The sequence below is a fragment of the Ruditapes philippinarum genome, unplaced genomic scaffold (assembly GCF_026571515.1).
Source record: "Ruditapes philippinarum isolate M1 unplaced genomic scaffold, ASM2657151v2 ctg753_1_1_1_1, whole genome shotgun sequence".
In the NCBI taxonomy this organism is placed as follows: Eukaryota; Metazoa; Mollusca; class Bivalvia; order Venerida; family Veneridae; genus Ruditapes; species Ruditapes philippinarum.
Window position 1 is genome coordinate 280,165 of NW_026854157.1, and position 27,602 is coordinate 307,766.

The following is a 27,602-nucleotide window of genomic DNA, read 5'->3' on the forward strand; positions in this document are numbered from 1 at the left end:
AACGACATATGAATAAGTTATCGCTAACTGTTATAATTCAAAATAATTTCCTTTTTGTTAGTAAGTTTAATGTATTTAAATAAATGTTAGGTCATTGTTGAAAAGCTATGTTGAGGAAACTTTCTTACAGCGTAATAATACTTGTTAAATGAACAATTTTGATGACAATTTATCTATATTAAGCAGATAAAGAGTTTTAATTCATAAAATAAACTCGAACGAATGAAGTTGTTTTCGCAATGAAAAATATCACACAAATATCAAAACTCAATTTGTATCAAATTTCTGTGTTTGCTTCTTGAAGTATTTATATACATGTGTAATAAATTTTCTTTAGTCCCCAAGTATAATAACTTAATATTATATAGCTACATATCGTTGATGCAACTATGTCTGTCTATACACCCAATATAAATAATAAAGTAAAATTAACACTAAGTCTTATTCTTGCATAAAACGGCTCGCATGTATACATTTACAGAGAAGATAACGTGCATTAACGGATGTTTTTCTAATATGCATGACTCAGGACACAATGTACACAATCTATGGTTAAATACTTTGCATTGATTTCAGTGAATGTGTTATTATTGCTAATTTGTTACGATATGCTAAATGGAATATTAATCCTCATCTGTTAATTAAAATAGAGTTATTGAGTTTCTTATACCGAGTGTGAGGAAACGTTATATGTGGTGTTTTGAAAAGACATACAAATTACTACGTATGTTGAAAACTGTGAAATTCATTGCATGCACACATATCGTACATGATTGTATATTTCTAATTGTGATATTCGAACTAAGAAACATATGTAACAGTATAACGTAATGTTTATACGTAAAGTCTTTTATTGTCAAGATATTTATTGAAATATAATTAGTATGTCTAAGAATGATGGAAAAAAAAGATTGAATTTTGATTTTCAATGAAAAAAGTTTACTCATTTTAAAAAATATAGATGCAAATATATGGTATGAATTTAAAGAAATATAAACAGCACAAAAAGGAAAATTTAAAGTGTAGCACTTGCCAAAACAAACTTAAATTTCTATAAACAAGAGTAAAAAGAAACCTTTCTTGAAGATGTTCATATTGTTTTCTGTTTTTTAACAAATAGTATAAAAAAACATTAACAAAAAAAAAAAAAACAGTATTATATTATGTTTGATAGGTAATTATGCCTGTGTATATCCCTGTATACCTTATTTTTTATTCTTGTTTAGTTAATGTTTTACTGATATATACTTTTTATATGACCATGTTTTGTTAAGCATAGAACTTTTTAACTACCCTATTTTTTATACATTTAAAGAGATGTACGTCGATCGTTTTGTTGCCAACATCTTTAGAAGTATGTATTTGGTTTACAATTGATTGTTTTTATTTTTTGTGTTTTTTTTTTGTATTGAACGCCAATTTTTTGTTTTTTTTCTGTTTTTAAATTTAATTATTTAAACAAGTTTTTTAAAAATACAATATAACAGAAATTCAGGAAATAAGTAACAACAAATTAATATAAAATCTATGGTTTAAATAAACAGGTTCCCTTTTAAAAAATCAAAAAAGGTTGCTTTATATTGTTTTGTTAATTGTTATTACTTTGTTTTTAAGTTAAAGAATACAAGAAATAGATTGAAGTGGACCTAAAATTCTTTTGACAAAATAAACCAAAAAATTTTATAATTTTAAAGTTGTTTGTAAAAGGGAAAACACCTTTTAATATTTTCAATTTCCTTTATTTTTTCCAAATTAAAAATATACACTTTTTTTTTTTAAAATTTGGAAACATTAAAAAGTTTTGAAAAAAGGGAAAAGCCCTAAAAACTCTATACAAATATATTAAACAATGTTTTTTACCTTATAAAGCGTGGTTTAAAGAAACCCAATGTTTTCTGGTCAATTAGTAAACTTTTTATTTTTTTAAAAAAATTTCCCTTTAAATAAACCCTTTTGTTATTTATTTTTTTAAATTATACAACAATTGTAAATTTTTAAATAATATAAATCTAGAAATTCTTTACAAAACCACTCAGTAAAATATAAAAGTTTTTAAAACAGCTTTTGTTTTACTTTTATTAAAACTGTTAAATTTCTTTATTTTTTTGTTTAAACAACAAATTATTATTTTTTACTTTTTATCAAAAAAAATTTTAAAGGTATTTTTAAATGAAATTAAGCGTTAACTTTTTTGTGATATGAGAATACTTAACTTTAAGTAATTTTGCTTTTAATTGGTTTTTTAATCCCAAAAAAATAAAATTTGCCCCATTGTTTGATTTTTGGGGGCTTATAAAAACCTATCGGTTTGGATCAGAGGGTCCCTTGGTGTGTTTTGAGCACTTCTTGTGCAAACTAAAAAGAAAGAAAAACAACAATCATATCTATAAAACTTCAAAGAGGACCGAAAGGCGAAAACCATCAAATTGGTACATATATTCGTTCACCTCAAGCGAACATATATCTTTCTATTTTAAATTGACAAAATTTTAGATACTTTCGGAGTTCCAATAAAGGGGATACTACTGGATATAGATTTGGTTCAATATTTCAGGCACGACTGCTATAGAACATATAATTTCTCCAAAGAAACAGTGATAGAAATACGCAAGCCAAAGTCATTTTATTGTATAAAGTTCTTAGTTTTTAAGCATATCGTCTGACAGCTCATGCCAACATTTACCAAAATAGCAATATTACCACAAAAACGTCGGGTCACTGTTAATTGTAACAATTAAGATTAATACGTTATTACGTCATGACATAGAATGTATGTTGTAAAGCAATGAATATATACACAAAGTTATGTGTCTTTTTAATGTAATGTTATAGATACGTTTTGATAGATTAACTTAAACATGTATAAAGCCATAAATGTTGGGCTTTCCTTTTTTATTTAATTTGAACTGTTTTACTTGATTCTTAACACAAACATACCTTCGAATTCTCTTTACATTTTTAGACCATTAATCGAAACTTTTGTATATTTTTACAAAAGATAAATGAAATCGTTGTACGTATGATGTGCTTTGATATCGACTGAAATACAAGTATGATTCTGATGAAATTGAAGTGAATGCTGATTTTAGATACCTCTTAAAAGCTTTACCCTTGCTGTAGTTGCTGCAGCCTTCCTGCAATATTTAACTAGTTTCATAAAGTCAGTTGAATAGTCTCCCTTTATCTGTTGAAAATCAAATACATTATTAAGTATTTTATCTAAGTTATTATGCTAGCATAGCAAGGCATATACATGTTGTCTTTTGCAGTTCTACGCAAACTTTCTTCTGCAATTTTGTCACATCTTACGACATAATTCTTACAACACTTTTATAACAACGATCGCAAACTATTTCCGTCGTGTTTAATACTGAATGCAAAATTGATAAACCCCTGATTGACCGCGTTAGCGTCAATTATCGCCATTTTAATATGCTTATATGAGCACTGTGTGAAGGGAAAGATATACTGTTAACATAAACGTTTTGTGATGATTACTTTAAAAACGTCTTTACAGCCTTAAATGGATTTTAATACGCTATTGACCACTTTCTCTTTATTGAAGAAAACTGATTATGTTTGTAAAATAACGATTTGTAGCATTACCAGCAAACACACACCTCACGCTTGTATTAATTTAACTTTATGTAACAAGAACGTAAGAACGATAGTACAACAAAAATAAACGTGTCAGTATTTTCTTTATAACAATAAGTCTAATTCTTTATGTGAAATTATTTACATTTATTTATCTATTGTTCAGTGATAGGCAACTATTAATCTAATAACATTTGTTTTGCTCTGTTCATCTGAAATGCAACTATGTATTAATTTTAATTCTAAAAAAGTGGGCATGTAGGGCGTTCATTGCCAAAATTGAAGGCAACGTAAAGTGTTTCTTTTTAAAACTTATTTTAAATTTTTTATACCTGTCTGTGTAACACATGTAACAGAAGTGAATAAATACTCGGTAATATAGGGATGGGTCGTCATTCATGACTTGAAATCGTTCAAGTTTGAGAATCTACTTTTGTCATATTAAACATGTTACTGTGTAAACGTATTCTTGTAGTCCAAATGAAAACACGTATTTTATCATATCTCCTATGCAAAACAAGACAATAAGGCCACCAACAATAATGCGCGAAAAAGGAGGGTATCATACCAAGAGGCTCAGACAGCATGAAGTGCAGTGCAAAGGTTTTTCAGCATTTCAATAGTTGTAGGAAGCCTAACAGGGTAATAAAAAGCTCAAAAAAATTAAAACGATTTATTTCAAAAAGGAACATAATCTACTTATTATATGCAATGGAAGATACGAATTTGTAAATTTCCTATGTTTTTGTTCATGTAATGTCAGTTGTTTAGATCTAACAAAGAGACCTTCAATTCAAACTTTGGATTAAGGTATTAGCACCCTAATGCATTACCTCCGCTTTGAAGAATATTCAAATCGGCTAGAATTACTGTTAACTACATTGAAAATGACGGCCATGGGTTCAATCCCCAGAAGGGTCAACTTTTTTTTTCTTTCTTTTTTCTTTTAACATTATTTATGTATCTCTCATGTCTCATATGGAAAGAAAAAGGTGTTTAATTTTTAATTTATATAGGTATTTATTGGCTAAATTATGCTTAATCTAGTAATAAATATGGTACCTGATATTTTCAAAGTGTAATATAATCAAAACTAGACGGTAAAAGTATTTCATATTTTACAAGATCAACCAATATACTTTTTTAAAAAATTAATGGAAATTTTAAAAACAGGCACTCATTTGGGTAAATTTTAAGATTTTTTTAATTAGGCTCCCTAAGTAGAAAAATGGTCAGACATGTGGTAAAAAATGGGTGGGGTAGGGTAACATTTTTATACAGATTTCATAAATTTTAAGTAGAAACCATAATTTTGCTTATGTGGATTGTTAGCTGAATGGTACTATTTGTTTCTTATTAAAATTCATGGGAAAACATTTTTCATTAGAATGTTATTGCAGATTATTTAAAGTTTCCTCATTTCTAAAAAGGGGCCCTCATAACATCCTAGCTTGAGTTCAGAAAAGTGGCCATAACTTGATTTCCGTACGGTCAACTTTGTTTAAATTTTGCATACATGTGTACTTTAAGGTATACATCTGACCTATGATGTCAATTCTTTAGTTCCTGATAGTGCCCATTAGGATCCTAATACCTTAAGAGGCATATTATTTGCAGTGCATAGATACAATAAAAAATGCTTGGCATACACGTTTACATTTTCAAACAGTAATTTTCAATAGGAACACTTTACATGTCTGGAATTTTGGCAACGAACGCCCTCCATAAAACGCAGCTTCCTTTTCAACGATTCGCCTGACGTGTAAGTGTCATAACACACAATGTATACGGAAACGTCATGCGAAAATTTCGAGTGTTGAATGTCATGGTTGAATACAAATGAAAATGTACAACTTTTATTCATTCACACTTGCTCATTAAAATCCATTTGCTTGTTGTTTAAACATAAATTAGTATCGCTATGTCAAATGATGTACTATTTTATTCATGTTTTACTACTTTTTACGCTTGATTTTTGATATAAGCTAGTTTTTGAAACATCGGTTGTCGGTCTTATTGCTAAAGGGTTTTCTGTTTTTCGTGTGAATATGTGAAAAACTTCATCAACTTCCTTTGCATGAATGCATTCATCATTCATATATATTGTGATACTACAGACATTAAGCGCGATTGTAAAAAAATCAAAGTAACAAATCTTCAATTTTATATATAAATAATTTTATGCAATACTATATGTAAATACTATAATGTCAATTTTGTATTTTGTCTATTCAATAATGAAGGACGAACGAATCGGATGACTAGCTTGATAAACTACAATAAATAAGAACATTTATTAACCCGCCGCGGTGTGTCATTAAAATGACTTCTTCAGTTGTGTATGGTAAAATCGATTCTTTTCATTTATAATGCAGTATTGTGCTTGTTAAAATATTAATACAAGTCAGAGAAAACTTATTGATTAATTCGTGTGTGCTTTTTATAAACATGATTATTAACTCTAACCTTTACGAATGTTATGATCGAGTTCCATATCAGTCAAAACAGTTATTTGAGAAAACAATACCAGAAAATATAAAACAATTCTGATTGAGCCCAATGCATTGTTACCAAATTTAGATATTTATTGCCACCTTGGATTGGCTTAAGTAGGTTATTCAAGGCACATTTTAACTCTGAAACGAGTAAGATTTTTCTTCGATAGATGAAACTTGTGTTCCGTAACGTTTAAATAATGACTTCAGCATTTTAGGGGCATTATGGACCTTTTAACCGGAATACATGATCGAAGTAGATATATTATAGTTCAATCTCATAAAAAACGTATTTCTCTGCCCTGGTTTCAATATGTAAAATCATAATGCAAGCAATATAGTTTTCATTATTAAACTTGTAAAAATATAATCTGCTTTGTATGGTGGCTGATTTGTGCCATTCGTGTTTTCGCCCCGCGACCCCGCCAAGCGAAAAGTCGAAAATTAACAAGTTAAAATGGCGGGGGCGCGCAGCGAAAACACGCTAATTAGCGAGGGCGCGGGGCGAGGTTTAATAAATAAAACTTCGCCCCGCGGGGCCGCGGAGCGAGATTTAAGAAATAAAACGGGGGGGGGGGGGGGGGGTGAAGGGTCGCAGGACGAAAACACGTTAATTAGCGAGGGAGTTGGGCGAAGTTTAATAAATAAAACTTCGCCCCGCGAGGGCGCGGAGCGAGATTTAAGAAATTAAACGGCAGGGTCGAGGGACGAAAACACGATAATTAGCGGGGGCGCGGGGCGAATTTAAATAAATAAAACTTCGCCGCGCGCCCTCGCTAATAAGCGTGTTTTCGTCCCGCGGCCCCGCCAAGCGAAAAGTCGACAATTAACATATTAAAATGGCGGGGGCGCCGAGCAAAAACACGCTAATTAGCTAGAGCACTAATTAGCGTGTTTTCACTCCGCGCCCCCGCCGTTTTTTCTTAAATCTCGCCCCGCCCCACCATTTTAACTTGTTAATTTTCAACTTTTCGCTTGGCGGGGTCGCGGGGCGAGAACACGAATGGCACAAATCAACCGCCATAGCTTTGTAAATCTGTTTCTATTCGGTAATAGCTGAATTATATGATTTATCTCTCAGGTGTCACGTAGACACTGTCTAAACAAGATTAAAAATGGTGGATGTTAAATAAGTTCTTTTTCGGAGAAAGGAAGTATATTTTGTTGTCGATCTATTACGTTTTATGATTTAACACAGTACTGTACAGTTGTTCGGTCTTAACTTTGACTGGCTGCAGAATACTTTTGTTGTAAGTACAATTTGATCTCTATAAGTTGATTATTAGAAGACATTCTCATAAATTAATGTTGTTTATGGCTCATATAATTTCATTTGTCTGTATTCTACGTTTAGTCAATTTGAATAATATCAAATTCAAAAGTATCGTATCACAGATGGAATGAAAACAATTTTTACTATATCATTTAAAGCGTTCGTACATTTGAAATAAAATCGGTAGAGTCTATTATTAGAGCGATTTGTAAATGTTTATGTTTTAACTAAAAATATTTATCAAAGACAAACCTCAATTATGAAAAATGATCCCACTTACATAATTACAAAGTAATTAATTGTTCACAACGGAATAGATATTGAAATGAAAAAAGCATCATAATTTTGTTAACCCTTAACCTGCTGGGAATGGGACCGTTACTAATGAACATTTTCAACAAGAATAGAGATAGGTAAGCATGTACATCCGTTCTACAGGCTTTAAGCTATTCGTAGCTTTGTTTTTTTTCATGCTGAAGGCACATAAGTTTTGCAAGGACTGTTATAAATGTAAATAGGAAATTCGGCAGAATAGTGATTTAACACTTCCATCGAAATGGCTTTTACACGTGGCATTTCAATCTCTCAATAATCAATAATACGTTATTTTCAAACCGAAAGTAGCCGTTTGAAATCGAAAGTAGCTTAGTTACGCACGATATTAAATGGAATTATATTATTTTAACTTGATTGTTGTTGGAACATGAAATATAAGTACTTATTAATACTACAGACTACTTTCAAAGGCAAGTATAAAGTTTCAGCTATCTTATAGGAAGCTTATTTAAATCGGCGTGAATGGTTTGACCCATTTTACTATAATTGTTTTTTATTTTCATACTGTCAAACCGTTATGCCTACCTTTAAATTGAAACTCGTGCTGGTTGCACACCACACCGGGCGGATAAGTTGACTATGTGTCCCAAGCATATAGAGCATCAACCAGAGACAGACAATGTAAAATTGTAAAAGTCTGTGACCTGTGACCCTGGATACAGTGCAATGGCGGATAATGGCTTTTTCAAGATTTATGTGCTACAGCAAAATTTAATGTGCAAAAAAGAAAACACTAATTTCTGGAAAAATATGTTTTTAATGATAGAAAAAAGGGGGTACTAAGAGAATGGAGAGAGAATTGGGCTAGGTAAAACTAATATAATTCTAACCTGTCCCTTAACAGGCACAGTGGCAGAGTTATCATCTCGTAATACATTTGTATGCTTAATGGTGTGCAATTTTAAAACATTCATTATTCCTAAACATGCTTAATTGGGCATGCTTAGTTCAAAGCATGTTGACCTTCATTCAGGTTTTCGAATAACAGTTATATATTATAGTTGTACACGCATGACTTCGTACAGAAAAAAAAAGATCGTAACATTTCAAAATTAAACCCGAATTTTTTATTGTATTCATGAATTTTAAGAAAGTATGACGGATGACCGTATTAAAAATACAAGTTAATATATAATTCTATTTTATTTTAGAATCTCATGTTTTCGAAATTTATTTTTACATACATCCGCCAGTTTACCTATAAATATTCTTTTTAGAACTGGTTACTATTATTTGCATACTCTTAAAAAAGGTGATGTCCCGCAGTTGTATACATTATGAGTTCTATTAATCTAGCATTTATTCCTGAATGATAATTTATCTGACTTATACATTAATCTTCATGGCAAAATCATATGTCATAAAAAGCAAATACCCTGTGGCATAGCAATTAGACGCAGTGACATGGTAACACGCACATGTTTATATTAAATGTAAAAAAACAACAACAAAAAAACAAAGAGGGCCATGATGGCCCTGAATCGCTCACCAGAAACAACTGTTTTTCAGTGATTACAGAAATATAAAAAAAAAAATTGTAGAAAGACAAGTCCAAAGTCCAGGTCAACTTCAACTTGCCTCTCTAGTTATAAGGTTTCCCGACACTGATTGTTTTTTTTCTTTATAGTAAGGAACAAGGTTTGAAATGTTTGAACAAATTAAAAAGGTTTCCTTTTTGAAAATTTAATCGGTCTGTCTTGTCACATTACTTTTGTCTATATATTATGAATATATAATATATATATATATACGCATTTATTTTATATATTTATATATAAATGCGTATGGTGGTGGTGGTCCGCATGGTAGCGGTGGTGATCAGCATGGTGGTGGCGGTGGTCCGCATCGTGGTGGCGGTCCGCATCGTGGTGGTGGTCCATCTGGTGGTGGTGGTCCGCATGTTGGTGGTGGTCCGCATGTTGTTGGTGGTTCCCATGGTGGTGGTGGTCCGCATGTTGGTAATGGTCCGCATGTTGGACCACGGTGGTGGTCCGCATTTTGGTGGTGGTCCGCATGGCAGTGGTGATCCGCATGATGGTGGTGGTCCGCATGGTGGTGATGGTCCGCATGTTGGTTGTGGTCCGCATGTTGGTGGTGGTCCGCATGTTGGTGGTGGTCAGAATGCTGGTGGTGGTCCGCATGATGGTGGTGGACGGCATGGTGGTTGTGGTCTGCATGGTGATAGTGGTCCGCGTGTTGGACCACGGTGGTGGACCGCATGTTAGTGATGATCCGCATGTCGGTGGTGGTCCGCATGGTGGTATTAGTCCGGTTGGTGATGGTGGACTTGGTCAGCATGGAGGTTGTGGTCTGCATGTTGGTGGTGGTTATCCGCATGGTGGTGGTGGTCCGCATGTTAGAGATCTGCATTGTGTTAGTGGTCCGCATGGTGGTGGTGGTACACATGTTAGTGGTCTGCATGGTGGTAGTAGTCCGCTTGGTGGTGGTGGTCTGCATGTTATTGGTCCGCGTGATGGTTGTGGTCCACATGGTGGTGGTCTGCATGTTGGTGGTGGTCCCCATGGTGGTGGTGGTCCGCATGTTGGTGGTCGTTCCCATGCTGGTGGTGGTCCGCATGTTGGTGGTGGTCCTCATGCTGGTGGTGGTCCACATGGTGGTGGTTATCCGCATGGTGGTGGTGGTCTGCATGGTGATAGTGGTCCGCATGGTGGAGTTGGTCAGCATGATGGTGGTGGTCCGCATGTTAGAGATCTGCATTGTGGTAGTGGTCCACATGGTGGTGGTGGTACACATATTAGTGGTCCGCATGGTGGTAGTAGTCCGCTTGGTGGTGGTGGTCCGCATGTTATTGGTTTGCGTGATGGTCGTGGTCCGCATGGTGGTGGTCTGCATGTTGATGGTGGTCCCCATGGTGGAGGTTGTCCGTATGGTGGTGGTCCGCATGGTGGAGGTCCGCATGGTGGTGGTGGTTCGCATGGTGGTGGTGGTCTGCATGGTGGTGGTGGTCTGCATGGTGGTGGTCCGCACGGTGGTCAATATTGTGTCCCAATATTTATTGAAATGTGCACGTTCTTATGCTCAAATTGTCACGAATGCTATTTTTTCTAAAAAAAAACTGTGTTCTATTACAACGTTGTTATTTTAAAAAAAGTGCCTCTTTGAAACATAACTGAAACGTAATAGAATTTATTTGGTAAATCCATATTATTTTTGAAACGAGAAGTAGATATTTTGAAAAAAAAGTAATTCACGTTAGGCAAGTATAATTATTCGTGGTGATCTTCCTTACATATGTAGTAATTTTTGACGTCACAACTAAAGCATCCTAAGATAAGAAGATTATTTTTACATTTTGTCCCGGTTGTAAATGTTGTGATTAATTGTTTGTACTCGTACTATTTATGATTATTTTTCAGTTATCTTAAATTGAACGGAATACAAAGCTGTTGCAGGAAAGGGAATCTTTATTGAAAATGCAAAAGAAAGAAGCAGAGGAAAGATTAAGAGAATGCAAGCAAGAGATGGAACACGAGAAAGAACAATTACATATAATGAAATTTCAGATGTGTAAAGAAATTGAAGGTTTGAAGAAAGAATTGACGATAAAGAAAGCAGCATTACAGGAAATTCATTCTAAGTATGAAGATTCTTTGAAACTGCATGAAGAGACAGAAGTAAAACTGAATGGAATTATCATCCATAAAGACATACAAATCCAAAAGTTTTCAGAGGATATTAAGAAAAGAAATCTTGAAAATAAAGAAACCGAATGTCAGATTGCTGAATTAAAACGTCAGTTGAAGGAAATAAGTAACGCTTTTGAGCAAAGGGAGTCTGAATTAGTAAACATGAATAGGTGTTTGCAGTTGCAACATAAGACTATGGAGACAGATATGAAGAAACTAACTTTAGATGTCACTCATGAAAATGAATTAGCAAGAACAAATAAATTTCGTATGGAGAAAATGAATGACGAAATTGAAAGCCTTAAATTAGAATTGTTCAAAAAAGAAAGGTACAACAAAGATTTAAAAGATGATAATTATCGGATGAAAAAAGAAGAAACAAAATTGAAGTCCATTGTAAACAAACAGAGGGATGAAATAAAAAATCTTAAAGGAGAAATTGAGGAAAAAGATATTGAAGTTACACATGTTGACCAAAGTAAGGAACTTGAACTGTTTAAAAAAGAATTAAATAAATTAAAAGAAGAAGAGCTTGACCTGCGTGAAATGAACCAAGTTCTACGGAATAGAAATGCTGAAATTGAAAATGAAGTTACTGTATTGACAAATCAGCTGGATGAAATTTCAAAAACGTCAAATCAGACTGAAAATGAATTAAGAAATATCAATCATTCTATGAAACAGCAAGTTAAAAATGCAGAAATGAAATTAGAACAACAACAGCTAGAAATCTCACAGGAAAAAGAATTGACACAAAAACATCAAACACGCATCGAACAATTGACCAAGGAAAAAGAATGTTTAAATCTAGCAATAAAGGAGAAACATACCACATTTCAAAAATATCATGAACGGTTTAAAATTGCAAATCAACGAAAGGAAGAAGCAGTTTTAGAACTGAATATAATCATCAACAAGCAAAACAAAGAAATTCAACATCTTCAAGAAGAAATTGAAAAGAGGGATATGAAACTAGCTAGCGTTGATAAAGTTAATAAACGTATCAATCAGTTGCAACAAGCTGTAAATGAGTCCCATGAAAAAGAGTCTGATTTAAGTAAAACTCTCAATGCCCTACAAAGAGGTTATCAAGAAAAAGAAGATCTGGTAAGTAACTTAAACAGTCAGATAAATGAAATGTCAGAAGCATTTAACAAAAGAGAAACAGATTTGAAAATTATCAATCGTTCTTTGCAAACACAACTAAACACTACAAAAGGAGAACTTGAACAGCTACACAAAGATGTATCACACGACAAAGCATTAGTTAGCACAAATCAAAAGCATATGGTAGAAATGGGTAAAGAAATTGAAAAATTAAAACAAGATTTGAAGCACAAAGAAATAACTTTGCAAGAACATAAGGTTCAATATCAAACTTGTATTAAAATAAAGAAAGAGGAAGAATTGAAACTGAAAGCAATTATCGAGGAACAAAAGTGCATAATTCAATATTTTAAAGACGACAATAAGAAAAAATATATGGAAGTTAAAAGTATAGAAGAAATAAAGAAACAAAAGGATCAGGTTCAAGAAGCATTAGATGCTCTTCGAGTTAAAGAAGCTACGCTAAGTAAACGTAGCCGAGTTCTTGAAATCAAAAATAAAGAGAAAGACGGAGAAGTCACTGAATTAAAGAAACAGCTTGATGACCTGAGGAAAACATTGAATCAAAAGGACAATGAATTAAGAAATAGCAATATGTCTTTGAAACAGCAATTAAACATTAAAGAAAACGAATTGAGGCGAAAAGAGGTAGAACATTCAAATGTAAAAGCGTTGATAAGCACGAAAGACAAGCATGAGATAACAATGGCTGGGGAAATTGAACGCTTAAAGGTAGAAGTGAAGCTTAAAGAAACATTGTTGCAAGAATGTAATGTAAAGTTAAAAGATGCTGTGAAAGTTAAAGAAGGAACAGAATCAAACCTGAAAGAAATCATAATTAAACAAAATGAAGATATTAATAATTTAAAAGCCAAAATAAAAATGCAAACTGATCAAAATGTCACCATTGATGAAGTAGAAAGCCGTAGCAAACAAATTCAACAAGAATTAAATGAGTCACACAAGAAAGAGGCTGAATTAGGTAGAACAATCGATATTCTACAAAGAAGAGACAAAGAAAACGAAGGTCAGATAAGGGAACTGAAAGATCAGATGAACGAATTGTCGAATACGTCTAAACGAAAGGAAAATCAATTACAAAGTATGAATTCCTCTTTGCAAACACAACTCAAAAATACAGAATCAAAATTGAAGGAGCTGCACCTAGAGTATGATATCCAGTGTAAAGATGCTCTTAAAACTAAACAAGAAACTGAATGGAAACTGACAGAAATCATCAACAAACAAAACAATGAAATTCAACATCTTCAAAAACAAATTGAGAAAAAAGATATAGAAGCAAATGATATTGCTGCGCATATGAAGATGTCTGAAATGGATACAAGGATTAATGATTTAACGAATAAATTGAAAACAAAGAAAGACGAACTTCAAAAAGGAGAAGAAAACTTTAGCGGCATAATCGATTCACAAAAAGAGCAAATTCGGCATCTTGAGAGGGAAGTTCAGAAGCAAGAAAGAAAGATGGAGTCTGTGGAGAAAGTAAAAAATAATGAGCTGGATCAAATGAAAAACAATGTTGATGAATTGGAAAATCAAATGAAACATATGCTATCAAAATTTCATGACACAGACGCCGAATTAGATGAAACAAAATCAAGGTGATTAATTATATAAATTCATTACTTTAATCTTTTAAAGTATACCTGAAATACCTTTTGTCACAAAATAGCAAACTAATAATAATAATAATAATAATAATAATCAGGATAAAATATAAAAATCGGGCAAAATGGAAAAATGAATCATTACTAAAATGTTCAATTGTTTAAATATGTTTATAAATACATTTTGCTTTTAATTTATTTTTAAGGCTTAGTTGCTTCATGGAAGACAAACGGAGTGACAGCAACCCAAAAATAACCGATTTAAGTGACAGAAATCGTCCTACAAAAATAGCAGAGAAATGTGTTGAGATGTACGAACATGAATGGACGGATGCCTTTGATGTTTTAAAAAGGCTTTTCCGAACAGATGAGACTGCAATTGAAACTTTCTTGCTTATTTTACAGGTGTTATTATTGTTTTCTTGGACCTACAAGGTGCCTTTCTGAAATGTGTTTCATAATTAAACTTTGTCAAACAAATACTGCTTACAATGCTTTCGAAATAAACTATTTGTTAATGATATAAACGAACTTATTTCTAATTGCAAGGACGTTTTAATTGTTCGTAATAGAGAAAAGATGAACATTTTGCACATATTGGTTTGCAGTTGATACTTGTAACTATATTTTAAGTGTTTAAAGATAAAAATTTATCATTTTGCATCACCCTCCAGCGATATTTTAACCTAACTGAGTAAATCAATATCAAAATACCTTTAAATACCATTAATTATTATATCGAATTTTACTGTGGCAATACATTTAATAAATTAATTTCAAAACCGGTACTTAAGTGCACCATTCATGCAAAAAGAATCGTTGAATATTTTTCTACTTTACAGAACACCATGCATTTCTGTAAGACAATGGCTCGGCGTCAGATTGAAATTATAGAGCGTGACATGTACTTCGCAGATGAAAATGTAAGTTTATTAACAGCCATTTTTATTTGTAAATTCAGTTTTGAATTAAAGTTTACTATCATGATGTATGTATTTTTTGTTCTGATAGATGAAGCCTAAATACACATTTAACAAATATTGGAAAATATATAATGAAATTAAAGCATTAACAATTGAATGCACGCAGTTTTTATCGATTTGTCTTAGGCCAAATAGAAACAGTTTTAACACTACGAGGGCTGATTGTTAAATTCGCAAATTGTAAACTAACAAATAAATTACACCACGAGATACTTTAACTCTTGACTGCCAAAATATTTTCTGAAATTAAATAAATACTAGAACCGGCTATAGCTCTACGCGTATTTTTTAAAATTTTTAATAACAAAATAGTAAAAGTTATATTTTTATATTTTTACATTTGAATAATATTCCGCATTTACGGTTGATGCCTCTCAAACCTTGTGTTGTAGCAGGAGCCCGTGTCTATCAATTAAGTATATATACATTTCCTTTTTGGCACTTCGCTGAACTCGAGCCATTTTGGATGGAGGTGTGTCAGGTGCCTTCTAAATAGAAGAATGGTGATTGGATTCGGGATAGTAATAGTACAGCTATGTCTCTTCCGTGGACACGATCCTGCCTTAAAAATCTTCACGATGTGCCTTGTAACGTTTGAGAACTTCAGGAAAACACTGCACTTGCTTCTATCTGTTGACTTCTGCTGGGTACCCAACGAGCGGAAACTTTCGACATGTGAGCTCTTCTCTAAGAATGCGTCGCACGGCATAATAAAAGATAGATAGTTGTTCAGCTATGCCCCGCAACGTAACGCGCCTGTCAACGTCCAGCAGTTCTTCCACTAAGGCTGTGTTTCCAACAGTAACTGTAGACGTCGGCAGACCAGTTGTTTCGTCATCATACACGGATGTTCTTCCTTCTCTAAACCGCTCATTCCATTATTATCCCCCGCCCAAAAGGCGGCGGGGATATAGAAATAGTCTCCGTCCGTCTGTCTTTCCGTCCGTCCGTACTCACAGGAGAGTAATTATGTGGCTAGAGGGACAATAGGTAACTGTTCTTTCTCTTTGATGTCATTCATTCCGTAATGCTTTTATGTGGCTATTTTCTTTTGCGTGGCTAAAAAGAACAATAGAGAGAACAATAGAGTAGCCACATAATTACTGTCCTGTGAGAACGGACGTCTCAAAAGTATTTGAGGTATCAACTTCATAGGTGGATAGAACTCATTATCGAGGAGTGCAGTGCTTAAGAATGATAACTCTACCCTGCATAATTTTTGAGTAATTGCCCTTTGTTATTTTTCAAAATTAATTGTCTAGAGCATAACTCAAAAGGCCTTTGAGATATCAACATGAAACTTCATAGCATAGATCTCACTTATGAGGTGTTCATAATTTTTGAGTTATTGCCCTTTGTTATTTTACATACTAAAGTTTTCACCTGAGTGGAGCATAACTCAAAAAATGTTTGAGATGTCAACATGAAATGTCATAGGTGGATATATCTTATTAAGGAGGAATGCTGTGCGCAACAATGAAAACTCTTTGCTATATAATTTTTGAGTTATTGCCCTTTGTTCATTTTCATACTACTTTGTCCGGAGCCTATCTAAAAAGTATTTGAGGTATCATCTTGAAACTTCATAGGTTGATGGATCTCATTGAGGAGGAGTGCAATGCACAAGAATGATAACTCTTCTCTGCATAATTTTGAGTTATTGCCCTTTGTTATTTTTCAAAATTAATTTTTGTCCAGAACAAATAAAAAAGCTTTTGAGATATCAACATGAAACTCTATAGATGCATAGAGTTTACTCAGAAGGTGTGAAGTGTACAAGAATAATAAGTCTACCTTTTATAATTTTTGAGTTATTTCCCTTTGTTATTTCTCATATTTAATTTTTCACCTGAGTGGAGCATAACTCAAAAGTGTTTGAGATTTCAATATGAAATGTCATAGGTGGTTGAATCTTACTTAGGAGGAATGCTGTGCACAAAAATGATAACTCTTCCCTATATAATTTTTGAGTTATTGCCTTTTGTTCTTTTTCATACTATTTTGTCTTGAGCATCTCTCAAAAAGTATTTGCGGTATCAACTTGAACCTTCATAGGTGGATAGATCTCATTTAAAAAGAGTACAGTGCACAAGAATGATAACTCTACCCTGCGTAATTTTTGTGTTATTGCCCTTTGTTATTTTTCAAAATTTATTTTTTCTAGAGAATAACCTAAAAGGCCTTTGAGATATCAACATGAAATTTCATAGGTCCGTAGATCTCACTTAGGAGGTGTGCAGTGCACAAGAATGATAACTCTACCTTTCATAATCATACTTAATTTTTCACCTGAGTTGAGCATAACTCAAAAATATTTGAGATGTAAACATGAAATGTCATAGGTGGATAAATCTTATTGAGGAGGAATGCTGTGCGTAAGAATGATAGCTCTTCTCTATATAATTTTTAAGTTATTGCCCTTTGTTCTTTTTCATACTATTTTGTCCGGAGCTTATCTCAAAAAGTATTTGAGGTATCGACTTGAACCTTCATAGGTGGATAGATTTTACTGAGGTGGGGTGCATCACACAAGAATGATAACCTACCCTGCATTATTTTTCAGTTATTGCCCTTTGTTATTTGAGCCATCAGTACTCACATAGGTTTCAAATCTGTAATCACTTCAGCCATCAGTTTTCATTACCAAAAGACCTCTTAAAATTGAATTATTCTGCTCTACTACATATACATTCTTCCAATGAACAAACACATTCGGCGGGGGATGGCGATGTTGACATGGCTCTTGTACACAAATGTATTTCCACCAAAAGGCAATGTTTCAGAATCGTTTTAAGAGTTTCGCTCGGTAAAAGTTTCAGTCCCACACAAAACTTGACGTCAGCGTGTAATTCAATGTCGTCTGCTGACGTAATTCGCTGTTTGGTAGACATCGAGATTAACGCTGCTGCGAAACAACCGTTCAACACATTGTATTTAAATTTACAGGAAAATACGTCAAGACGTCAAACGAAAGTTACACGCGTAAGCGCAAATAGTGCCTTATTTTTTTCCCGCAGTGACATTTATACTTTATCATGTATACTTTAAAATACAGCGTGCTTCAAGTAGCATGACATCGGTTGCTATGGATACGTTGTATTCGTAGGACACTTTTGATATATATTCGGCAATATGGAAATGTAATTGTAAACATTTTCGTTTACCTCTATTCGAGTTTTCATGCAATTCAATAAAGTAATCTGATAATTCCGCGAATTTATCTATCAGCCCAATACGTTATAACCTGTCTTTCTTTCTCATGATGCTCATATTTATTGCGCTTTATTATGAATTTTAAAGTTACTTAAAAGTACTGACTTCAGATTTTTTTGTCACGTCAATATGAGTACTAGTATATTAAAAAACGCGTTTTTTGTCTTAATGTCAGTATCATTGGCACTTTTTAGGAACGAATTGCAGCATCATCATCATCATACATTCAAAAAATAATTAAAGACAGGCGAAAAGCTTCGGCAACGGATGCTGTGAGAAATCTTAAAAAGGTAAATTAAATAGAATTGTTTGGATTATTTGATTTGCACCGATATTTAGGAATAAGTATAACTTTGAGGTCAACATCTGTCGGGATGGTCTGTTATAGGAATTAATTTACAAAGTATTGTAATATTTTCGTATTATTCATATTTCTTGTTAATCTAAGTTTATTTAAGTATTTTCAAATAGTTTCAGACTGACTCTTTCAATCATCAGTGTTAGTTTCGTTTTGTATTTCCCTTTTAAAGTCAATACATGAATGACATAAAATTTTATTGATTTGTTGTCTTTTTTACCATTTTCGTTCATTGTAGATATATATTGCACAGCTGAAACAATCGAAAGATGAAATAATGAGAGCTGCACTAGACGTTGAACCGTATACATTAGAATGTATCGAAATCTGCTGGTTAATGCTGGTCAGTATATTTCAATATTTTTTTTATTTTACTCATTGAAAGTTGCACTTATGAGATCATCAACAATTTTTTTACCTCGTCATCAGTACATGTGTATACTTTACAGATACAAGACCCGCCAGTTGTTTTCGCTCCTTTGCCAATAAAAGACTCGTGTTTCAACTCTGAATTTTACAAACCGTACACAAAAAGCGGAACTCATGTCGACTTCGCTGTATGGCCTGCCTTATTACTGCATGACGGAGGTCCAATCCTAGCAAAAGGAGTGGCCCAAGGGTACGAAAATAAATAAGAAATGACGGAATATAGGAATGGGCTGCAAAATATTAAAACTTTTGTATATATATGTAATATAAGAATGATTATTTATATTAGATTCATTTGGCACATGACCTTTTGTTACGGATATATCCGCAAAGCAAAAAAAAAATGTTTAACCTACATTTACTCTATTTAATTTTGTTATTAAAATTTGGACGTCCTCCATTTGAGCATTGAATTTCTAAAATATTTATCTTCATCTATCAATTTGACATTTTTCTTTTGTTTTCTAATATAGAGTAGTTTACTCTATTGATATGTTAATAGGCTTTTATTTGTAAGACATAGTTGAGGTTGTGTAATTGGAATGATAAACATATTTACTTAATGTGTATGCTGAGAATAGATATTCATTTCGTCAACAAATATTGTAAACAAATTAACCATAGTGGTTATAAATAAATAAAGTAAACAGTAATAACAATAGAAGCAAAATATATTAAACAGTTATGATACTTAATGTTATATCATTGTAAATTGTATTTGTCTATGAAGAAATGTTTTGAATTGATTTCATGTGAAGGTATAATTATTGTGTATCTGTTCCGGTATGCCTTATGAAATATTCATCTCCATTTTTTAAAGTGACATTACTAACATCTTTTCCTTATCTTATACATCCGAATTAACTATAAATTTAAAAAAAAGATTTAATAATGGGGATTGACCAACTACTGAGAATGTCGATTGATGATGATGCAATTAAAATAACATCTGCTTACATAATAAAAAGACTGCGCTACTCTTTTTTATCAAATTATCATTATCGATAACAATGTTATTTTAGCAATAACCCATGAGATGTGAGATGACAAATGACTTCGACACGTCAAATATTGCATTATAAATATTATGTTTTATTATATGATCTATATATAGCTTCAATCTCATTGGTCTAAACAGAAGTCAACTAATCGTGCGTGCTTATTAAAACGATTGTATCGTTTTGTTCTTTATGGCATACTTTTCGATTAAACTATCATTATTTTACTATTGTAGTTAAAGTTTACACCGCAATGATGTAAACTTGAATTACTTTTGTATGCGCAGCGTTCGCGTAGTTAATGCACGCCTGACAATTGTGTCTTTTTTCCAGCGCTTCAACTAAACAGGCAGAAGTTGTACATGTACAAGGTTGTACTTTCTGTGATATTTTTAATTCTTATTGGCTATTCATATAATAAAACAATTATTGACTAGTGGACATGTGAAAATGATATGATATTCACCGGCAGAAAGGCATATTGACCTCAGCTATCGCCTCGGTCATCTAACGGTGAATATCACATCATATTTAATGGCACACGAGTCAATAATTGTATAATGATATGTGTCCGCGATTATGGAAACACATATTTCGTTGATTTCAATGAAAGTACACTTAATATTATTATATGATCTGATGTGTCGAGTTAGATAATATTGGGGGTTAAATTGGTAAACAATATCACAGTTATACTTTAACATACGTACTTAAGTTTCCAGAACAAGAGTAAGGCCTTTCTTGGAGTTGTTTCATATTGATTTTCTGTTTTTAAAGACGGTGCATTTAACAGAATGTATAAAAATGGATAGTATTATCACTGTACATAAATTTGTACCTAGTTTTGTATTCTGATTTAGTGAATGTTTTACTGACATATCCTTTTTATATATACTTTTTAACTATCATATTTTTTGTAAATCTAAGGAGATGTACGTCGATCGTTTTGTTACCAATACCTTTAGAAGGACTTGACGACAATTTTATCGTTTGTTAATTGTTTGATGTCTGTTGTTGTATTGGAAAAAACACTCATTTGTTTTCTTTTCTCCTGGTAATAAATACATACAGAGCAAAAGAGATGAAGCGTCATTCAAGAAATTTTAGAAAAAAAATAATAGTCCATCAATAATGTATATAATTTATTATAATGTATGGTTTAAGTAAAAGGAAACACATCTGTAAATATAAATATACAATATACATAAATGTGGTTTACTTTTTTGGTATCAATAGCATATATACATGTATACACTTTGTTGTTTAATGAATACATTAAAGAGCTATTTTCAATGTAGAATCAACACTTTTCTATACACGCTATAGATGTATAAATGTATAAACGCTTACCATCCCTTTTGTGTAAGAGAGATCGTCTATAAGTTGAAATTCATTTCTAATTGTTAGTACTAAACAAAATCAGTTCTACTCTCTATACCTGATTCAAGTTCTTATTTTACATAACAACGCATTATTTATTATTTCCACGTTTGTTATCACATAAACATGATCAAATTTGCGTGTTTATAATGAAAAGGGGAGCTAGTACACAATGAGTAGCTAGTACTTCATAGATACACTATAACCACAGCATTCTCTGAATCTTTGAAAATAAAAATAATCATCCATATCAAATGATGTGTTCGTTATATATATGCAAACATATGACCTTTGATGATTTTGATTGATCTTTTTACGAAAAAATAAAGCCCTACTGGTTTTGAAACAGTCGATAGTTTGATGCTTTTTGGGCATTCCTTTCTTGCAAAAAAAAGCCACAACTATCCCATCATAAAGGTATATAGAAGACAGACAACCGTAATATTGATACAGAAAAATACGAAGAAGCTTTACGGGCGAAACTTGAAAATGTGAGTTCTCAAGCGAAAATCTTTGACAAAATTTAAAATACTTTCGAGGTTCCCATAACTGATAATGGAAAGAATACGTCAGAATAAAGATTTCAGTCACGGCTGTTGTAGAACATATAATTACTCCGATAAACAGTGATGGAAATATGCTAGCCAATCATTTTAGATTATGGGTAAGAGGCTTCTTTAGTATTTAAGCATATCAAAATACCAAACTCGCAATTTAACATAAAAACGTCGGGTCACTGTTAATTATACGTTATTACATCATCACATTGTAAAACATAGAATGTTTGTTGTAAACAATTAATATGTACATCTGTACGAAAAACCGAAAGGGTCATTTCAACTTCATGAATTCTCGATTTCATCTGCATGAATCACAATTTTAACTTCCTGAATTCCCGATTTCAACTTCCTGAATTCACGATTTCAACTTCACGAATTCACGATTTCAACTTCATGAATTCACGATTTCAACTTTATGAATTCAACTTCGCGAATTCACTATTTCAACTTCAAAAATTCACGATATAAGCTTTATGATTCACGATTTGAACTTTTCAACTTATGAATTAACGATTTTAACTTCACGACTTCACGAATACATGGAGCTGAAATCGTGAATTCGTGAAGTTGAAATCGGGAATTCATGAAGATAAAATCCGGAGTTCTTGAAGTTGAAATGTCCCCACCGGTCTTTCGTAAAAATCTTTCCGTTTTCATTTCTTCTTTTTTCATTTCCGGTAAAATTTAAAAAAAATCTGGAATGTCGCTCATTAAGTTAGTCATATAAGACAAGTACAGACAATCAAATACAATTAAAGGAAAATAATTGAAGTAGACATATTAAATGATTAGAAACATTTATTAATGTTTTGCTTTCTTACAAAGAACACATTCCTTACATCTGTTTCGTTTACTTATCACCTCTATCCTAATAAGTTTTATCATATTAATAGTATAATGGTAAACATGACAAACTGAAACTTTTACACCCATCGGCACAGCTCCTGAAATACTGCACTCATTAAAAGCACATACACACATGATTCTGTGTTATAATTATTAAATGGGTACTGCTTAGTATAAAGCTATATATAATAATGAAATATTTTTAAGAAATGTATACACTTTTATGTTTAAAATCTGTTTTCAAAATTCAAAATATTTTCAATTTATAAACTACAGACTAAAGATATAAACTTATTATAGATATTCACTTAAGTTACTATGATGAAAGTATTCCGGTCTTTTAGCTTGCACGTGCTGAAATGGTCGATGCAACAATGGAGAATGTTCGCGGAATATATAATATTAATGAATAAAGTCAGGATTCAAATATCAAATATTGAATATGATTGGTTTAAATGTTGTTTTATGATTCGTATTAAACACTTAATGCCGCAGTACCTACAGTTATATTGTTTTATAGTATTCTGATATGAAAAGTAAAGAGAAAAATAATCGTGACCACATTTTGAAAAAAAAAATATTGCAAAATGTGTTTGAAAGATGTGGGAAAATAGATATTAACAAAATGAGTACACCAAATATACATATGATAAATAAATCAATCAGCTGTTAATATTTACTTCCTAAACAAAAGAGGCATCCTCCAAAACGAGAAGGATATTGCGCTAAATCATCTAAATCATAATTTAGTAGTTTAAGACAACATTAAAATCATATTCGGAAGGAGAATTACCTGGCTACAAATTCCGCTTAATATATAGATATCCTGATTATGCATGATGAACTACTTTTCTGATTAATGTACAAAATGTAGATATGTCGGAGACATCACAAATTGTCTCTATCTGAATGTGCAATAATTTATGAAGCCGATTACAATTTCTTCCCACAGCCTTGCGCTATGCCCTTTGCTAAAATTGGGCCATTTTCGTGTAAAACAAGGGGAGGCCACACCACATATTCTACATGTGTCCCACTGATTGTATACGGCTTATACAACTCCGTTTCAAAACTTGATCCGTTTGTTAGCAATGCTGCAAAAGCGACAGGAGGGTCTTGTACCTATGAATAAACAAATTAATTCACTAAATATATGTTATTTATTATTTGAATAGTACACTCTTTAGGTTTATGACCATTTCATGAGACCTTTATCATTTTTTTAAACAAATAATTAAAATAATGTGTCTATGCAAAAGTATTATATGACAACGAAGGCAATTTTAAGCCAAAGCTGATTGAGGATGCATTTTATAATATACATAATATCAAATACGTCAACTTTATCTATGTGTATCACAATTTTTAATACAAACCGCCATAAACCAGCAAACTTCAAGACATTCTGATGTAATTGCTTCGACATCTAATGCAGTTTTTAACGTTTCGTTAGCTGATTGCGTAAGGTACAGCTGGTGTATCTAAAAGTAAGAACAATGCAACTAAAACACTTTTTACGCTGAATGTCACTTCAGTCGAATAGTAGATTTATGTGCGTTTTAATCCCGTACAAACTGATTTTGTATGGTGTAAAAATGGTTAAATAGTTAAGCAGTTGCTTGCCGGTGAAAAAGTGTTGCTTGATGTTATTTAATTTAAAGATCAATTAAATAAACTAAAACAATCGGTGGCCAAACTAACGTCAAACTAATGAGCACTACCGTTCGTTCGTCCGTCTTTCTGTTGGCTACAACGATGTCCATCAAATAACTGGATCACAATTTGGTATGTTATCATAATACATAATAACTTGAGAATAAAAAAGAATAATTGGCATAGTAATACTTTCCAAGCCCACCAGATGACAGTCCGGTTTTAAAATTACCTGAGTCACAGTCAAGCAGTGTGAAAAGTCCATATCCGCTCATTAAATTGTTGTAGTATTAGTATGTGCCTTTTGTATATAATTGTATAGATACAAAGATATCTTCGAATTATCTTTACTTTTTAGCCTATTAAAGGGTATAAATCTATATCTTATGATGTATTTTTATAAAATTTATCAACAGTAAAATCATATTAGTTCCATTATTATATGTTTGATTCCCGAAAATGTAATAACATAAAATGTCTCTGTTCTTTAACACACGAGAAAATGTATGTAAACAGAATGAAATATTCCGGAACAAAATATTATTTTGCTATTTTAAGTAGAGTTTTATCCTATTAGCAATGACTTTGTGCATGCGCCACTCGCTTTAAATTACAAGCATTTTGGAAGTATTCATTTTTTTTAAAAATTCAAACAATTTGTTTTTGCATCAGATATATAGTTTTATAAACTTTAATCTTAACACTCTGTATATTTTTACAAAACACAAATGAACTGTTGTACGTATGCTTTACATTAGTATCGACTGACTCAGATGATAGTAAAGTGAATGCTGATTGTTAAACAAAATACCTTTTTAAGGTTTACCATGGCTGTAGTTGCTGCAGCCTTTCTGCAATCTTTTACTAGTTTCATAAAGTCAGTTGAATTGTCTCCCTTTATCTGTTGAAAATGATATACATTATTTACTGAAAGGTATTATACTAGCATAATAGTAAAATGCTATTTTCATCATATTTATATGCACAGTGATTTATGTTTTGACATTAAACTTATATAACAGTAAGGAATATTTTATTGTTTTTTTTTGAATACTTGAAATCGAATACGTACATTTGTATCTGTAAACTGTAAGTGTTGCGTCAACAACTTCATTTGCTCGGTTGCCTTTTCTTTGCAGAATCTCATTACATCCTACAAAAAGAAAATAGTAGCTCATTTTGTCGAATTTTAGTTTGTTCTAATATGCTATGTACAATATACATGAAGATCTTGTTTGAAATTAAAAACAAAAAGCAAAAGGTTGTCCACATGTAAATAATGCATTTAAGAAAAATTGTCTTTTTATTTCCAAAATTTTTATTACCAGCAATATGTTGAGAAGAATGTTTATGATCTTTTCTTCTGATGGAAAGATTTTATCAAGGACATCAAAAGCATCTGTCCACTGATTGTCATACAGTTCAGCGTACTTTTCCGCAAGTTTTGTTGGGCGGTGTCTATCACTCAAATCCGTTACATTTGGATTGCTGTCGGTCAGTTTAAGTCCCATGGACTTACTCAGTCTGAAGACAAATAGATATGGGTACAAGTACAAGTGTACAAGAAATAATCTTGGTCGTAAGTATAATATATGTTACGATTAATCAAAATATCAATAATTAAAAAAATGACAGTTTGAATATATTCTCAAACGATTATTTATCACATTATACATAACACATGAATTTGATAATACTTTTATAAAAATGATGATGGGGTTTTATTTAGTATAAATGAATTAGATAGGGTGGTATCGAATGCTTGTAAACGGCAACAACAGCAGCATCAGCAACAACACAGAAACCTCGCAGCATATCAGCAGAAAAGAGACACACTGTTTATTACTTATTGCAAAATTCTAAGTCGTTTCAATTTTGGAATCCTATATAACGAATATATAGTGGCTGTCGTAATTTCAACACTAGTCATATTGATAAAAGAAGGGTAAAAGTCATCGAAACTTACAACTGTTGTAAAATTATGACGACAATGTACAAGTTTACAAATTGATCTTGCACATTCAAGCTTATTACGCCTTTAAACGTTAAATTAAATATGAAATTTGTGAAATATATGTAAAGGTTATTTCGTCGAGATAATAAACTCAAGATAATTTAAAAACGAATGTATTAAAAAAAACGAGATGTTCTAATGATTTAAATATTTAATTGCTTATTCGTAACTACGTAACTTCCTGCTATGAATACGACATTAACGAACCACGTACATGTACGACTACCTTTTAATATAAATGATATGCTATAATTATTATACAATATGACAAAAAAGGATCTTGCATTTATGTCCGATCCTAAATCATTTCATTATTGTAGTTCATAGTAATGAACACAATGCAATGGAATTGCAGTACCCACCAGTCTTTTATAGACTTTACCTTGTTTTTGTATCTTCAAGTTCAGCTTCTGTGGCATGTAGCTCTTCAATAGTTTGATGAAGTTGATCTCTTAGCTGAGCCTCCCTCTCATTTTCAAATGATTTTTCTTTAATCCTTTCTTCTGCTGCAACCCGCAATTTGGTTTCTAAGTCTGAAATTCGTTTATCCCGATGCTTGATTTCATTCCGGAAATGTTGATGTTCCTCTCTTAGATTGTTATTCTCTATATTTATGTCTTTTGCTTTCGTTTCTAGAATTCTATTTTTTCCATTAAGCTGTTCTGTCTTCAGCTCTGAATCTTTAAACAAATCTTTGAGATGACAAATTTGCTGATTTTGCTGTTCTAGCTCTAATTCATACTTCGAAAGGTTATCTCTTAACGATTCCTCCTCTTTACTTTGCTTATAAGCTTTTAATTATTGAAGGGCAATGTGCAGTTTATCATTTATCTCGGACATTTCTAATTCCTTTGTCTGAATTTCTTTCTTTTCATGTTTGTCGACTTCTTGTGCTTTCATTTCATTATCGTGTAGAAGTTGTGTTTGGTGTGTAAGTTTCTGTTCAAGGCTTTTCACATTTGCTTCATGCAGTTCACGTTGATTGTTACACTCTTTTCGTGTTAAAACTAAATTATTTTCAAGCTTCTTTATTTTTTGTGTTTGTTTATCGATGTCAATATAAAGACTCTTGTTCTCATTCTCAA

The 27,602-nt window shown here is 32.2% G+C and overlaps 2 protein-coding genes across 2 annotated transcripts in view; one reads left to right on the top strand and one right to left on the bottom strand.

Annotated features, from left to right (window-relative positions):
* The window catches only part of LOC132739198 (uncharacterized), a 49,280-nt gene extending 25,734 nt beyond the window's left edge, over positions 1–23,546 (top strand). The window contains exons 8-15 of the mRNA XM_060726866.1: positions 9,511–9,659; positions 9,722–10,612; positions 11,086–14,077; positions 14,290–14,488; positions 14,926–15,006; positions 18,474–18,569; positions 18,876–18,980; positions 19,087–23,546. Of these exons, the coding sequence (XP_060582849.1) occupies positions 9,511–9,659; positions 9,722–10,612; positions 11,086–14,077; positions 14,290–14,488; positions 14,926–15,006; positions 18,474–18,569; positions 18,876–18,980; positions 19,087–19,272 (4,699 nt within the window). The 3' untranslated portion in view covers positions 19,273–23,546. The remainder of the gene's footprint in view (positions 1–9,510; positions 9,660–9,721; positions 10,613–11,085; positions 14,078–14,289; positions 14,489–14,925; positions 15,007–18,473; positions 18,570–18,875; positions 18,981–19,086) is intronic.
* Positions 22,785–27,346, bottom strand: LOC132739193 (uncharacterized). Its single transcript, XM_060726860.1, has 6 exons — positions 26,900–27,346; positions 25,829–26,027; positions 25,576–25,656; positions 25,315–25,404; positions 24,227–24,331; positions 22,785–23,972 (listed from the first exon to the last, which is right to left on the bottom strand). The coding sequence occupies exons 2-6, from the start codon at positions 26,012–26,014 to the stop codon at positions 23,784–23,786; spliced, it is 651 nt and encodes a 216-aa protein (XP_060582843.1). The 5' UTR covers positions 26,015–26,027; positions 26,900–27,346; the 3' UTR covers positions 22,785–23,783.
* Positions 27,347–27,602: the final 256 nt, after the last annotated feature.

Excerpts from the sequence above, each read along its gene's own strand:
- LOC132739193 (XM_060726860.1), bottom strand. The coding sequence starts at position 26,014 with ATGGGACTTAAACTGACCGACAGCAATCCAAATGTAACGGATTTGAGT. Across the intron at positions 25,657-25,828 it reads TTCTTCTCAACATATTGCTG|GATGTAATGAGATTCTGCAA; the intron begins GTAATAAAAATT and ends TTCTTTTTGTAG. Across the intron at positions 23,973-24,226 it reads AAGTTTGCTGGTTTATGGCG|GTACAAGACCCTCCTGTCGC; the intron begins GTTTGTATTAAA and ends GTTTATTCATAG.